The sequence below is a fragment of the Neofelis nebulosa genome, chromosome 15 (assembly GCF_028018385.1).
Source record: "Neofelis nebulosa isolate mNeoNeb1 chromosome 15, mNeoNeb1.pri, whole genome shotgun sequence".
NCBI classification, from domain to species: Eukaryota; Metazoa; Chordata; class Mammalia; order Carnivora; family Felidae; genus Neofelis; species Neofelis nebulosa.
The window spans coordinates 26117084-26130646 of record NC_080796.1 but is presented as its reverse complement, the minus strand read 5'-3'; the positions used below and the strand labels follow the sequence as shown (position 1 = coordinate 26130646).

The window sequence follows — 13563 nt, the reverse complement described above, 5'->3', positions numbered from 1 at the left end:
TGTTTAGGTGAGAAAACCGAGGAGCAGGAGGTGATGTGCCAAGGCGGTATTTGATCTCAGTGTTTGAGAGTGACCTAGCATCTGGCACCCAGGAAAAGGCTGGCTGTTAGTTACTTGGAATGAGTGGAAAAGACACGGCGGCCGCAAAACCCAGATGTAGGCTTCTATCACAAGTTTAACCAGAGCCTGCTCCTTGCTGCTCTGTGAGCTTGGCTTGGTTACCTAATCTCAGAGCCTCAGGTTTTCCTCTTTGTGGGCATTTTGATGCCTAACCAAGAGAGTTATTGTGAAGAGTAAAGGAGAGAGAATATCTGAGCAGATCAACGACCATGCTTGACCCGTTGAAGTTAGTCAGGTGTATGCTCTCTCTTGCACACTCTTTCTCTCCATACGTCTGCTTTACGGTGATTTTTTTCAAATCACCTAGGGAAGAGATAGAAGAATGACTTCTAAATGTTTGTTCTTTTCAGCAAGGATTTTTCTTTTGCGCGTTCCTTTCGTTAGAGTGAGAAAGGGCCTGGCTTATGCGGGGATAATAATAGTACCCAATGCGTGTGACCGTTCTAGGAGAAACGCTTAGCAGCGGGTATGGTTCACAGTCAGAGTGCAGTAAGAACTGCTCTTCTTGTGATTTATCATCATCATCACCCTCATTTACACTGCATTGCCCAGATAAACAAAGAGTAACTATAAAATGGAGTTGGATAAAGCATCTTTTGTTCCTGGGGATAATTACAAAGACCAAATAATTAGGGATTGTTTTGACTTCCAAATCTTAGCTATCACTATCGATCTCTTGCTCTACCCATTCCAATAACAAACTGGAAGATGGACTGGTCTACAAATCACCTCCTTCCTTTTGCTGGGCTTCCATGTGTGTGTGTGTGTGTGTGTGTGTGTGTGTGTGTGTGTACATCTGTGTATATGCACCTATGTATAATTTATAAAGGGCAAACAAACTAAGTGCAAAGCTCTATGCTATGTGCTTTACCTAGCTATCTTATTTCATTATCAACAATAACTGTTATGTAGAATATAACTCATATTATGATCTCCACTTAAGAGATGAGGAAAAAAGTTTTGAGAAACGTGCTCAAAGTCACACAGCTAGTAAAAAGGCGGGATGCCAGTTGAATCCAGGGCTTGGGTTGTTTCTGTGATGTTCTATTGCTTCTTTATAGATATTTCCTGTCCTAAAATTCCCCTTCATTCCGGAGAAGGGAAGCCCAAGCCCCACCATTTGTGTGGGGCATTTCCCCACTTCCAGGGTTCTGTGTGCACCCTGCTGCCCCCTGGTGGAGCTCTGCTGCCCTTGCATTGTCACCAGAGGGAGCGGGCAGAGCCCTCAGCTGGGAGCAAGATGAACGGGGACTGGGTGCGGGGCTGGGCCACTTGGCCTGCTTTTCTCCAGCCGTAGGAATTCAACTTAATAGGGTTGTGAAAATTAACTGAGGTCATGTGTGTGAAAGGCCTTTGTAAAACCAGAAAACACAAGCCATTTGGTAAGGTATTAAGGGGCCTAGGGTTGCCCTGACTTCTAACAGGCTGATGTGGATTCTGCATATGAACCAAGGATGTTTGGTCTTCCTTCTCCCACTGAAACATCAGGGTTTGTTTTGTTTTCTTTTTCTGGATTTGTCCCTAGCTGTTGGGGTCAGGGGTACCAGGAAGAAATTTGAAAATCAGTAAGTGATCAAAAGTGTCATTTTATTTACCTATAGCCTGAGGTTCCTACGAATGCATGTATGCGTCCGTGTCTGTCTGCCTGCCCATCCTTCCAGGAGTCTTGTCTTTTTGTTTGTTTGTTTGTTTGTTTGTTTGTTTTAAGTTTACTTATTTATTTATTTTGAGAGAGGGAGAGCAGAGGAGGGGCAGAGAGAGAGAGAGGGAGAGAGAATCCCAAGCAGGCTCTGCACTGTGAGTGCAGAACCCAAGCAGGGCTTGAACTCATGAACCGTGAGATCATGACCTGAGCTGAAGTCAGGAGTCAGATGCTTAACCGACTGAGCCACCCAGGAGCCCCAAGTCTTGCTTTTTAAAAGGAGATCTGGAAATCAGTGACTGGCAGCAATGCAGGTGGCGGAAGCCGGCCTTCCCCGAACTCCTCGAAACCAGGAGACAGACAACAACGTTCTTCATCCACGTTGTGGCCCGTGATCCTTCAGCCAGTAAATCTTCCATTTTGTCTGCTGCCTTCCAGTGCTGTGGGGACAAGCAGTGGGGAGACTGGAGGCCTCACTTGGCCGTGATTCTGTCAAATCAGAGTGGGGACCTGGAGCTGCATCAGCGCACAATTGTCACCATGGGGGACACTCTGGGTAAGCAGAAGCCAGCCCTGCCCCCTCCTCTCCTCTAGGCTGTGTCCAGGCCACTTTACACGTCTATCCTCAGGCTTTTAGGTTCTGTGCAGGGCCTGCGTCTGTGCCTCAGGCTTTCCTCTGACCCAGGGGCCTCAGTGTTTGGGGGTCGGAAACTCCAGAGAAAGGAGTGTCATTCTTGTCTCTCCGTTTCCCAGATTTTCTGCTGCAATGCAGTCCAGACCCCTGAGACTCGGGCTGGGCTGCTGCGGAGGCTCCCCTCAGCAGCTGGTTTTCTATCCCTGGTCAGATTCCCCCCAGGATGGAGCTAACACACAGGGAACCTCGCCTCTTGTTATGGTTAGCCGCACGGCGACCCAGCTCAACCAGAGAGGAACTTCTATTTTTGCCTGAACTACCCTGAGTAATTGCGTAGGCTTTACCTTTATTATCTCTCAGTGAACATTTGCCTTATAAACACTTAGGGGTTACAGAATGTTCCAGACTGGAGGTTCTCAAATTTGGTCAAGGGGCTGAATGCCTAGAAATCATGATACTCTTTGTTAACTTTGTGAAATATTGCTCTGTTAAATGGAAAAGAGCGATGTGCAAGGTAGCACCAAGTCAGACGGCAGGTGGGTCAGCGGCCGATGGTTAGAAAGGGAGGCGGGTTTTGTTTAGTCCTTCCCGGGCACCTGGCCCTGTGCTGAGTACGTCACCTACTTGAATTAATTCAATTTTGAGGTAATGGAAAATGTATGGGAGAACATTCTGAAAATGGGAACAGGCTGGTCATTACTGGTAGTTTTTATGAGCCCTGCGAAAAGTTTTCTATTGTTTGATTTTAGCAGAGGAAGCATTAGTGCCCCCAAGGAGTCTAATTTAAAAACAGCTACTTCTTTGCTCAGGTGTAGGCATCTGCTCTCTTTTCACCCTCAGGAAGGACTTAAAATGCTTAGAAAATTCCTAATCACGAATATACTAGGAAAACACGAATCAGTGATGCATTCTGGCTGAAAAGAATTGAAATGTAATGTCCGAAGCCAAAAACGCTGGTGGGAGGGGACAGTGGGGTTTGGGGCCAGCGACTCTGGCCTTCCCTCCCCCCAGGATTCTCCCCTCGGACCCCGAGCCCCCTCTGCCATCTCTCTCCCACCCGCCCCGATGGTGGGTCCCCACACAGTCATGTTCCGTGACTGGGCCTTGCTCTCCTCCTCCTGCAGCTGGGAAGGGGCTGGTGGAAGCAGCCCACTTCTGCTACCTCGTGGCTCACGTGCCCTTCGGCCACTACACCGTGAAGACAGATCATCTGGCCTTGCTTGGCAGTAGCCACAGGTAGGGTCTCCTCGGGGAAAGGGAATGGGAAGGACGGCTTCCAGGGAATTGTTTGAGGGAGGCCTTGTTGGGTCTCATGGCTCTACTTTCCATTTTCTTGTATGCATTTCACCTACTGCTGCTCCCCTCCTCTGGGGCTGTTCTGCACAGATCTGGGCAGGGAGGTGTGCCCGGTGGGAGCCGCATCACACCTCCAGGGGGCCTCAGGCCCCAGCCCTGCTTCCCAAAACTGCGTGTGGGTCTTTGAGGTGTATTGCCCCCTTCTGACCACTTGGTGGCGCCCTGGCTCCATGACCAGACATTATCTCTTAAGAACTGTCAGTGCGATCGATCGGGGTGGCTTGAGGTTCTGTATTAGGCAGCCCTGGGCTTGTCTCAGAGTCAGCCCTGGGCAGAATTGAAAATTGCAAGAAGTTTACGTTTACTCCTTACACCCCTACACTGACGGTGCACAAACTACTCAAAGTCCAGCCTGTTACTTATTCTTTGTTGGCCATAACGTTAGCGTTTTCACACAGAAGGATCTTTTTTTTTTTAAGTTTATTTATTTATTTTGAGAGAGAGTGCGAGTGGGGGAGGGGCAGAGAGAAAGGGAGCGTCTCAAGCAGGCTCCGCACCATCAACGCAGAGCCCGACGCAAGGCTCGAACTCACGGAACGGCGAGATCATGACCTGAGCTGAAGTAAGAGTTGGACGCTTAACCAGCTGAGCCTCCCAGACTCCCCTTCACACGGAAGGATCTTAATAAGCCTGTAGACAATGAGTAAATGGACAAAAAAGATCGGTTTGCTTCTTAGCAGTTCTCCATGTTCTGGATCTCTCTTCCCCGCCCCCCCACCCCCACCCCAGTCATTTTATTTGCACTATTTCCTTTAATCAGTACAAATTTATCCTATGAATAAAGTATATGTTTAATCTTAACTTTATAGAGGAGGGAAACCAAGGCACAGAGAGGTTAAATAACTTATCTAAGATAGCACAGCTAGTGTGCAGTCACGTGGGACTTGGAATTCAGGCTGTGAGGCTGTGAAGTCCTTTCAACTGTTGCGCAAAACTGCCTACCTCTGTGGAAATGTACAGCCGTGGCCAGCTCTCTCTGGGTCGTGGTCTCTGACAGCATATAGTGGGCTTGTCAGAGAAGACCACCTGTGCCGAATGTGACAGTACATGTGCACGGGTTAATTCGTCTCCCTCCTATGTTTATATGGTACGAGGACATTTCTGGAGATAACCTGTGGTGATCGAGATTTCACACAGCACGCCAAGCCGTCAGGGCCCGTGGAGGGGTCTGGTAGCCCCTGGGATCACATTTGGCCAGCCCACTTCCTCATTGCCTCATTGGCTGAATGAACACCCAGCATAGGGCCTGTCCTTTGATTTTTGGCTCAGCTGTTGTCCCCATTCTTGGCCATGCCTTCTTTTCTGGGTGCTCTCAAGAGCACCCTCTTATGCTGTTTTGTTGGGGCCAGGAGTGGCCTTGCATAGATGCACGTTCTAGGCCTTCAGGGCACTAAGGTGAGCTCTCAGCATGTTAAAGAGCAGCGCCTAGTGCCCTTCTGAGGAGGAGGAAGGTCAGTTTGCCTTAGGTGACCCTCCAGCAAAGAAGGTGGAGGACCCCCCTTTCTGCACTTCTGGTGCAGGGCTCTGCTCTGTTCCTTCCCCAGCCCCAAGAAGGAGGAGAAAGAGGAGGCAAAACATTCACTCCGGAGGCCCCCAGTCTCTTTCCCATCTTGGAGTCACCCCAGGGATCAGCCCAGAGCAGGAACTCTATCTACCTTGTTCGGATCCAGCTGGTGCTTGTCTACTAGGATTTAAGTTCCTCCCAATCCCCCCTCAATTTCTTTTATTGTTATTCTCTGGCTGTAGTCAAGAGTTTCTGAAATTTGCAACAACTGAGGCTATCCAGAGGACGGAAATCTTCGAGTATTGTCAGATGCTGGGCCGCCCCAAATCCTTCATCCCTTCTTTCCAGGTAACTGAACCCACCCGAGGGCACCGCCTTAGCTGCGTCACATGGCCACGAGCAGCTGGGTTTCCAGAGTTGCTATTTGGCACAGGGTAGCTGGGCGAAGTCATCTACAGCACTTTTCCTCGTTAGCCTGAGCGTGGGAAGAGTTAGGATTTCTTTCTAGGTCCCCTAAAAGTCTGCATTTCAAGATACGAAAGCAAATCAATGCAGCAGCCCCTGTTGCCGGAGGCTCCTGCCTTGCCCCCAAACAAATGGAAATTGGCCCTCGACCTGTCGCACCTGCTCCGCAGCAAGTGCCGCTCTCCGCAAACAGCTCTCCCTTCTCCTCCTCCCCTCTGGCCATGCGGCCTGTGGGGGTGGGAGGGGGGGCGGGTGGGGGTGGGAGGGGGGGCGGGAAGGCCCAGCCCATGGGGGTTTGCCCAGCCTGCTCCCTCCTTCCGACGTGCTCCTCCCATCTCTTTGAGTCTCCTAGCTGCGCAAGTTCCTTCCCACTCCGTCCCTGCCCTCACCCTTCTGTCTTCCCCTCGGGGCTTCCGCTGTGCGTGGGGGGGGGGGGGGGGGGGACGGGCTCTGCAGGTTCTACTCTTCTCTCAGCTTCTCTGCTTGATTGACCTGATGTTACACCTCCAATTCATCAGGACTCCTTCAGTGCCCGTATGGAGAGTGCGCCTGGCAACACAACACGCGCACGCACACTCACAGCCCACAACACAAAAAGCACAAAAATGCTCGAAAATGACGGCCTTCGTGTATAGTAGCTTCCTTCATAGTTTTACCGAAGACTCTCCCTCCCCAGCAAAGCCGAGCAGATGAGCTCCTTTGGGAACAGGTCTCTCTTCTCTCTCTCTCTTCTTTGGTCATCCCACCTTTCGGTCACCTTTGGGCAGACTGGAAGGAAGTCAGCTTTAGCGAGTGTGTTCTATGTGCCAGCAGGGCGCTATTGTGCTTTGAGTTATTATTTCTAACCCCGCGAGGTGGACATGACTCCCTTCCTTTTGCCAAACGGGAAACTGAAGAGAGGAGTCACATGCTGTGGGCTCCTATCTCTTGCCTGCCATTTGTTCTAAGAACTTTACATGGATTGTCTCATTTAATCTTTACAACAACCAAGGGGTGAACAGTATTATCCCCATGCTGTAGTGAGGAAACTGAGGCACAGGGAGGTGTGGTAACAGGCGCAATGTGGCACACCCAGTGTAGAGCTGGGATTTGAAGTTGGGCCTGTCTGATTTCCAAACCCTCATGGCTCTACCTTGCTGTGCCCCTCATGCTTCTGTAAATAGCTGTCTGCCTGCGTCAGAGTCATTTCTTCTTCTTTCCTATGTCTCCCCCGGTGCCTGGTCCTATGCTCCACAAATGCCAGGCTTTCCAGATTACGTGGGCTTGTTTATCAGAAGTAACTAGTCTGGTGCATTCCCGTGGTGACTGGGTCTCCAGAGACTGAACTGATGTGACTCCCATCCCTTTCTCAGCGATGTGTGACCTGCAGGCTGGATTTGCAACTGTGCCCCTACGCAGACCGAGTAAACCAAATGGCACGAGGCCCTCCTTGATATTTTGGATGGCAGAGTTAGCTGAAGCTGGCAGTCAGCTGACTTATCTACATGTCTCTCCTTCTATCCTGCCCGGATGGACTAGTCACTGGCCCTGCTCCTCTCCACAGGTGTATAAGCTCCTTTATGCTTCCCGTCTGGCAGATTATGGCCTTGCGTCCCCGGCCTTGCATTACTGCGAAGCCATTGGCACGGCCCTCCTTAGCCAAGGAGAGAGCGATCACCCTGTGCTATTAGTGGAACTCATCAAGGTGAGTTTCTCAAAGGGTTCTCTGCAGGTGTTTTATCTTCAGTGTTCAGAGAAAGCTATTGTTAAAGCAGCTTAGACTCCACAGCCCATCTCCTTTGAACATGCTGGAAAATTGGAGCCCATGGCTGTCTTTGACCACGTACGCATGTCCAGGCATGATAAGCAGAGTCCTGACACCACACAAAGAAGCAGGCAGTGGGCGGGGGTTGTTGGGATCGGGGGGGGCTGGAAAGCAGGCGTGTGCTGTGCCAGGAATTTATTCTTGCATCCGCTTTTCTGGGACAGTAAAACCACATGTTCTGGTCAGCCGTTCTAATTATAAATGCTGGACTTAGAGTATATATTTTAGTGATTAAAACAGGAAATGAGCCTTATTAAAATGCTTTTAAATGCATGGAATACTTTATCACATGTGGGGTACGTTTAAAAACGACAACATAACATATCAACATTTAGTTCCAGGGGAAGAAAATGATCGGGCAAATAGTGCCAATTAATTGAAGAAAAATCCATTAGCTGGAGAGTAAAAAGACAGCCTGTTGTCAATTTTTGCTTTGCTTTAGACAAGGTCCAACTGTTGGATTCAGCAGCCAGCAAAATCTGTGGTGCTGAGCCCCCTGCCCCTGAAAAATGTAGGGGGCTCAGGGACTCAGAATGGAGGGGCTGTCCCCGCCCCATGGAATTCTGGGATTGGAATTAGCATTTTAGCAACAGTCCAGGTGATTCCTGGGGGCACCCAAGTGCAGTACTTGAGAAGCAGTACTTGAGAAGCAGTACTAGAGGAGACAACTTTGCAGAGACACAAAGCTGGGTAACAGTTTCTTCTTATATTTTATTGCATATCTAACACCAAAATGGGTTAATTGTTTATTTATGTTGCAGTTTCAGGAAGGTATCTGCTGGATTTGCTAATCAATTATTCTTGGTTATCTAATTTGCAAGGGAGTTAAGACTGTCTTTCTCCTATTCCCCTGTTGCCTCTTTCCCCATCATCTATGTCTGCTTTCCCCTCTCTTACCTTCGCCCCTGACCCGGTTGGGAACCGGGCACAGCTAGCGGAGAAACTGAAGCTGTCAGATCCCTTGGTTGTAGACAGACGCAGAGACCGGGACCTGGAGCCAGACTGGCTGGTGCAGCTTCGGAGGCGGCTCAAGGAGCTGGCGGTGAGCGGGGTTGGAGCCGGGATGGTGGTGAGACCTCTGTTTCTCTCTCCGTTCCCCTGGAACAGAGCACTGACCTTGGCAAGTCCCCGATCCCACGGAGGGCCATGAAGTCCCCCATCCGCGAGACACAGGTTGACCCGGGAGGGGGTGGCGCTCAGCCCCCCAGCTGTTGTCTGTCCCTCGGGCAGAGATGGTCTCCTGGGTTTGCCTGTGAGGCCCTGGGGCCCTCTTGCCAATCACCCTTGTCTTTGGTCCTAGAAGCTACATTTATGAGCATTAGAGCTTTCATCTCTCTGTTAGGAACAATGGATCACAGTGGACTCGTGTCACTTTCATGTAATGTAGGGCAATTGCTTAAAAGATTTCCGGACCTTTCCTTTTTGTTCTGACAACTGCAGAAGCTGCTGGTAGTAATTGTACCAGTAATTCGAACAGGCCTGCCTCCATTTTCTTTCTTCCAATCTCTATAACGACGGGAGAGGGTGGATTTTTCAAGGCACACACGGCCCTGACTCCCATGGGCTGCACGCACGGGGCCCTGGGGCCCTTCCAGTTGCCCCTTCTTTGGGGAGACGCTGGGAGATGCTGGTCTCCTGGTCCCTGCCTGCTCTGAGCACACCCAGGAGAGATGCAGGGCTGAGGCCTTGCCCTTGCCCCTCCCCCACCAGCCCTCAGCATCCGGTCCAGATTCTCATACCTCGTCACTCCCTCTGAAGTTTCTTTTTGACTTAATTTTTATTTTTTTATTTAAAAAATTTTTTTAAATGTTTATTTATTTTTGAGAGACAGAGAGTGAGCAGGGGAGGGGCAGAGAGAGAGAGAGGGAGACACAGTATTTGAAACAGGCTCCAGTCTCTGTGCTGTCAGCACGGAGCCCAATGCAGGGCTCAAACTCACAAACCTGAGCCAAAGTTGGACGTTTAACGGACTGAGCTACCCAGGAGCCCCTTGACTTAATTTTAAACCATTGTTCCCTGTTCTTGCTTTTCTTTGTGTAGTTTAAAAAGATGTTACTTTGTGTTTAATAGCAGAAGGTCACAGGAGACACTGGGGATCTTTGTCCTGCTCACTCAGATGCTTCTGGAGTCGGAGGACCATCAGGTACCCGTGCTGATGATCTGAGTGCAAATGGCTGACTCTCTGGGCCTGATCGTAGAGATAACAGAACTTAGAAAATATTCGCCTGGCCCTTCCTGGGGGGTACTTCCTTGCCTGTACAAATCTGACATCTGACCTTGTCCCCACAGCTCTGTCTGGCCACAGCCATCCTGACACTTCTAAGTTCCCACATGTTTAGAGTTTCTGCCTCACATTCAGGTTTTAATACTCACCATGTTGTATCGTGATCTCATTGTTTCACCTGCCTCCGTACCTTCTCCCCAGCTGATCTGTTGTTTCTTGAGGCCAGAGAGGGTGGATTGTCTGTGTTTCATGTAGGTGTTGGAAACATAGGAAGATTTTTTTGAGCTATCAGTTTTGATTTTTGAGCTAACAATTGCTATAGACATGTGACAAATGTTTCAAAATGTTGCCAGCACATGCCTCCTTTCCCCTCAGGATGCCCCTGAGTGCTGGGTCCAGCCAGCATTATTACCCCCAATTAGCTCTGGGCCCTTTCCCCAAGTGACCACACCCCTCCGCCCTGTGGTGGGGTCAGGACAGGGTGTCATCTCTTGATTTCCAGCCGTTTCCCACTCGCGGGCATCTTCCTCACGGAGGATGAGCTGGGGGAAGGCAAGGAAAGCGGGCCCTGCTTTCTGTTTCTCAGCTTTGCTGCTGTTTTCCAGCACCTTCCAGGCAGAGGCCTGGAGGGGAACCAGGCCAGGGCTTCTTGAATGCTGCTTCCACCGGCAAGCAGCCCTGTCCCTTGTCACCCAATTGAGCATGTGGGTCATCAGCCCCACTGGCCCAGTGACCATCAGCCAGTCATCCACACCACAGCCCATCTCATTAGCAAAGTGGGAGAGCCAGAAGGAATCCCACCACACTCGCTTCCGGGGCCGATGCTCTGGTTCATTTCTGTGGTTCTGATTTGGGTTTTAATGGAAAATTTCTAAGCTTCAAACACCCAAGTCCATTAGGAAATCCTTAAAGGAGAAAGTTTACCCCCAAATAAAAAAGTGTGGAGTGAAACAAGGAAGGTAATTTCTATCCTCCTGATGTGCTGGTTCAAGGCTCAGAGATCATACAAGGCAGTGAGGGAAATAATTTTGTAAACTCTAAGTCACAAGCAGTGACAGGTGTTACAATCACTGCTGTGTTGTATTTGTCATCACATTAATGGCAGCCACATCAAGCGGCCTGTCCTTGTGACTGCTTTCCAAAGAGGACATGGCAGGAATGACCCTGGTGTGATGGGTCCACGCTAATGTCACATTGCAGGTCTCAGTCCTTCTTTTTTGCCCTATGTCCTTAGGAAACACTTTCTACCATGATCTTTTAGGATGTCAGAGCCACTCAGAAGCCCTTGGGGACCGCAGAGCCTTGTGGCCAACACCAGAGCAGATGGGGCCAGGCCAGCCCAGCTCACAACACCCCATTCCCCACCAGCCCAGTTCCTGTCCAGCAGGAGGAGGTGTGGGGCAGATGGGGGTCCCCGTGCCTCTTTACGCGGTTCCTGAGGTCTGTCTGCCAGGGACTGGTGGCTGTATGGCCGTGACAGGCCCTCCTGGAGGAGAAGCCTGGGAAGAAACCCAGCAGATATATCCACCTCCTGGTAAGACCTGCTGGCTAGGCTGGAAGCCTGGGGTGAGGAGTGTTGAAGGGGAGGAAGCAGATGATGGAGGTGGGCGGGGTCAGAGGTGGGGTCAGAGCTGATCAAGCCCTGAATGGTGGGTGTGCACCTGACTGAGGGCCTGCTCTGTGGTAGCCCTGGGGCTGGGACTCTGCGTGCCTCCGAGGGCTTGCCCTTCCATTGCAGCCTGCCTCTCTACTGGACAATCATAGTGAGGCTCACAGCGGTCACTCCTGCCCTCCTCTTGGATGCAGAGTTCCTAGGAGAGAGGCTGCAGGGTGGAGAAGGGAGGAAAATGCCACTTGCACCCAAGTGTGATGAGCAGTGCTGAGTCACCAAGCGAATGCTGGCAGCCAGACAGGGGGATTACATCGTAGACCTTCTAAGATAAGGTCCTGTCCAAAACAGGAGACTCAAATGGAGGGGAAGGTCAGGGAGGAACCCTGTGAGCTAGCTCCACGTGACCCAGGTTTCCAGGATTCCTAAGGAACAGCCTTGGTTCAGGGTAGAGGTCAGGTGACCAGCATGTCCTGGGGCAGCTGGAAGAGGGTTGTGCCCGTGGATTCACATTTACGCGATCCAATTGGTTTGGACTGGATAGGCTGGGACCTCCAGCTGCTTTGCAGTTAGAAAAGCCGACAGTAGCCACGTTCCTTCTTCAGATTAGATGGGAAAAGCACAAGTTCACATCACTGTGTTTGTGTTTTGTGCCATAACAGAGAGTATAGTATCTGAAGGAAGTTTCCAGCATCCGGATGGTCAAAAGGCTGTTTCCAAACCCCAGGTGAGAGGACAAAGCACAGCAGATGCTGACGCCTACTTCCTCTAATGCTTCTAATGCTTCAGGTTTTTTCCATTTGCCCAGATTTCTTAGCCATGTGCAAACTCCTTCTTCTGCCTGGCCCCAGCTCTCCATTCCACAATGCAACTTGTTTCTTGCTATACCAAATCCTAGTGGTGGGAAGGAGGGCCGTGTTCTTGTTTCTGTTCAATCCTGCCAACCGGTGTCCATGGGGGGAGGGGTGGCAGGGCTGAGTTTAGTTTTGGCCTCTGAGATCTCTGACACCTCCCTCACTGTCCCACCACACACTCACCATGCCCTGCCCTGTCATGGGAGACTCTGATGCTTATTTCTTTAATTTTTTTTTTTTAATGTTTATTTATTTTTGAGAGGGACAGAGACAGAATGCGAGTGGGGCAGGTTAGGGTCAGAGAGAGAGGGAGACACAGAATCCGAAGCAGGCTCCAGGCTCCGAGCTGTCAGCACAGAGTCCGACGCGGGGCTCGAACTCACAGACTGTGAGATCATGACCTGAGCCGAAGTCGGACGCTCAACCGACTGAGCCACCCAGGCGCCCCTGATGTTTATTTCTTTATTGTAAAGTTTACCTTGCTTTTTTCCCCAAGAGGGACCTTTGTCAGCTGTGTCTTTTCTCCTCAGTTAGGCTGGGAGGTCTTGGAGGTGGCCATGTCTAATTGACCATTCTATCTAGCTGTCGAATGTGCTCTTCCCCCAACAATGGCCATTGCTGGTCCCAAACTTAAGATGTTCTTCAGCTTTGCCTGGTTGGAGGCTTACATTGTATACATTTGAGCATATATGTAGTGGTTATACCTAAAAATGTCTCAAGTAGGTACTTGGCCACAGGACTTAAAAACTTTTATGCTTTACTTTTTTTTTTCTGACTGAAAAAGTAGTACATTATTGTTACAGAAAACTTGAAAAGTAAAGAGAAAGTATCATATAAATAACCAAATATCGCTCATGTGTTCTTAAATGTGTATATGAAGTTTTATTTCCTATTTGTTATTTAATACTGTAAAATGAGGTTTTCCATGTCATTCATAAATGATTTTTAAAGTTTTATTTGTTTATTTATTTTGAGAGAGAGGGAAAGTATGAGTGAGGGAGGGATTGAGAGAGAGGGAGAGAGAATCTCAAGCAGGCTCCACAATGTCAGCAGAGAGCCTGAGGCAGGGCTTGAACTCACGGTTCATGAGATCATAACCTGAGCTGAAATCAAGAGTCGGATGCTTAACCAACTCAAGCACCCATAAGTGATTTCTAATATTGGTATGATAAAGTCCATTGTATGAAAGCACCATCGTTCATTGGTTCCTTCGTTCACAAATCCCGAGATCCTGTCGTATCTGTAGCACTATCACAGGGTTGGGGAGACGCAGGGAACCAGACAAATCCTACTTTCAGTTTAGTGGAGGTGACTGCAGATGAACACTGTATGCATAATGGATTTTATCTGA

At 49.7% G+C, this 13563-nt stretch overlaps 1 protein-coding gene across 7 annotated transcripts in view; it reads left to right on the top strand.

Annotated features, from left to right (window-relative positions):
• SEC16B (SEC16 homolog B, endoplasmic reticulum export factor) overlaps positions 1–13563 on the top strand; it is a 54890-nt gene that overhangs the window by 34989 nt on the left and 6338 nt on the right. For 6 of the 7 annotated variants that reach the window (XM_058700115.1, XM_058700114.1, XM_058700111.1 and 3 more), the window contains 8 exons: positions 2201–2318; positions 3521–3632; positions 5499–5604; positions 7265–7405; positions 8457–8567; positions 9596–9668; positions 11011–11283; positions 12021–12085. In XM_058700115.1, coding sequence (XP_058556098.1) covers positions 2201–2318; positions 3521–3632; positions 5499–5604; positions 7265–7405; positions 8457–8567; positions 9596–9668; positions 11011–11283; positions 12021–12085 — 999 coding nt within the window. The remainder of the gene's footprint in view (positions 1–2200; positions 2319–3520; positions 3633–5498; positions 5605–7264; positions 7406–8456; positions 8568–9595; positions 9669–11010; positions 11284–12020; positions 12086–13563) is intronic. The other variant, XM_058700117.1, reaches the window with a different exon arrangement.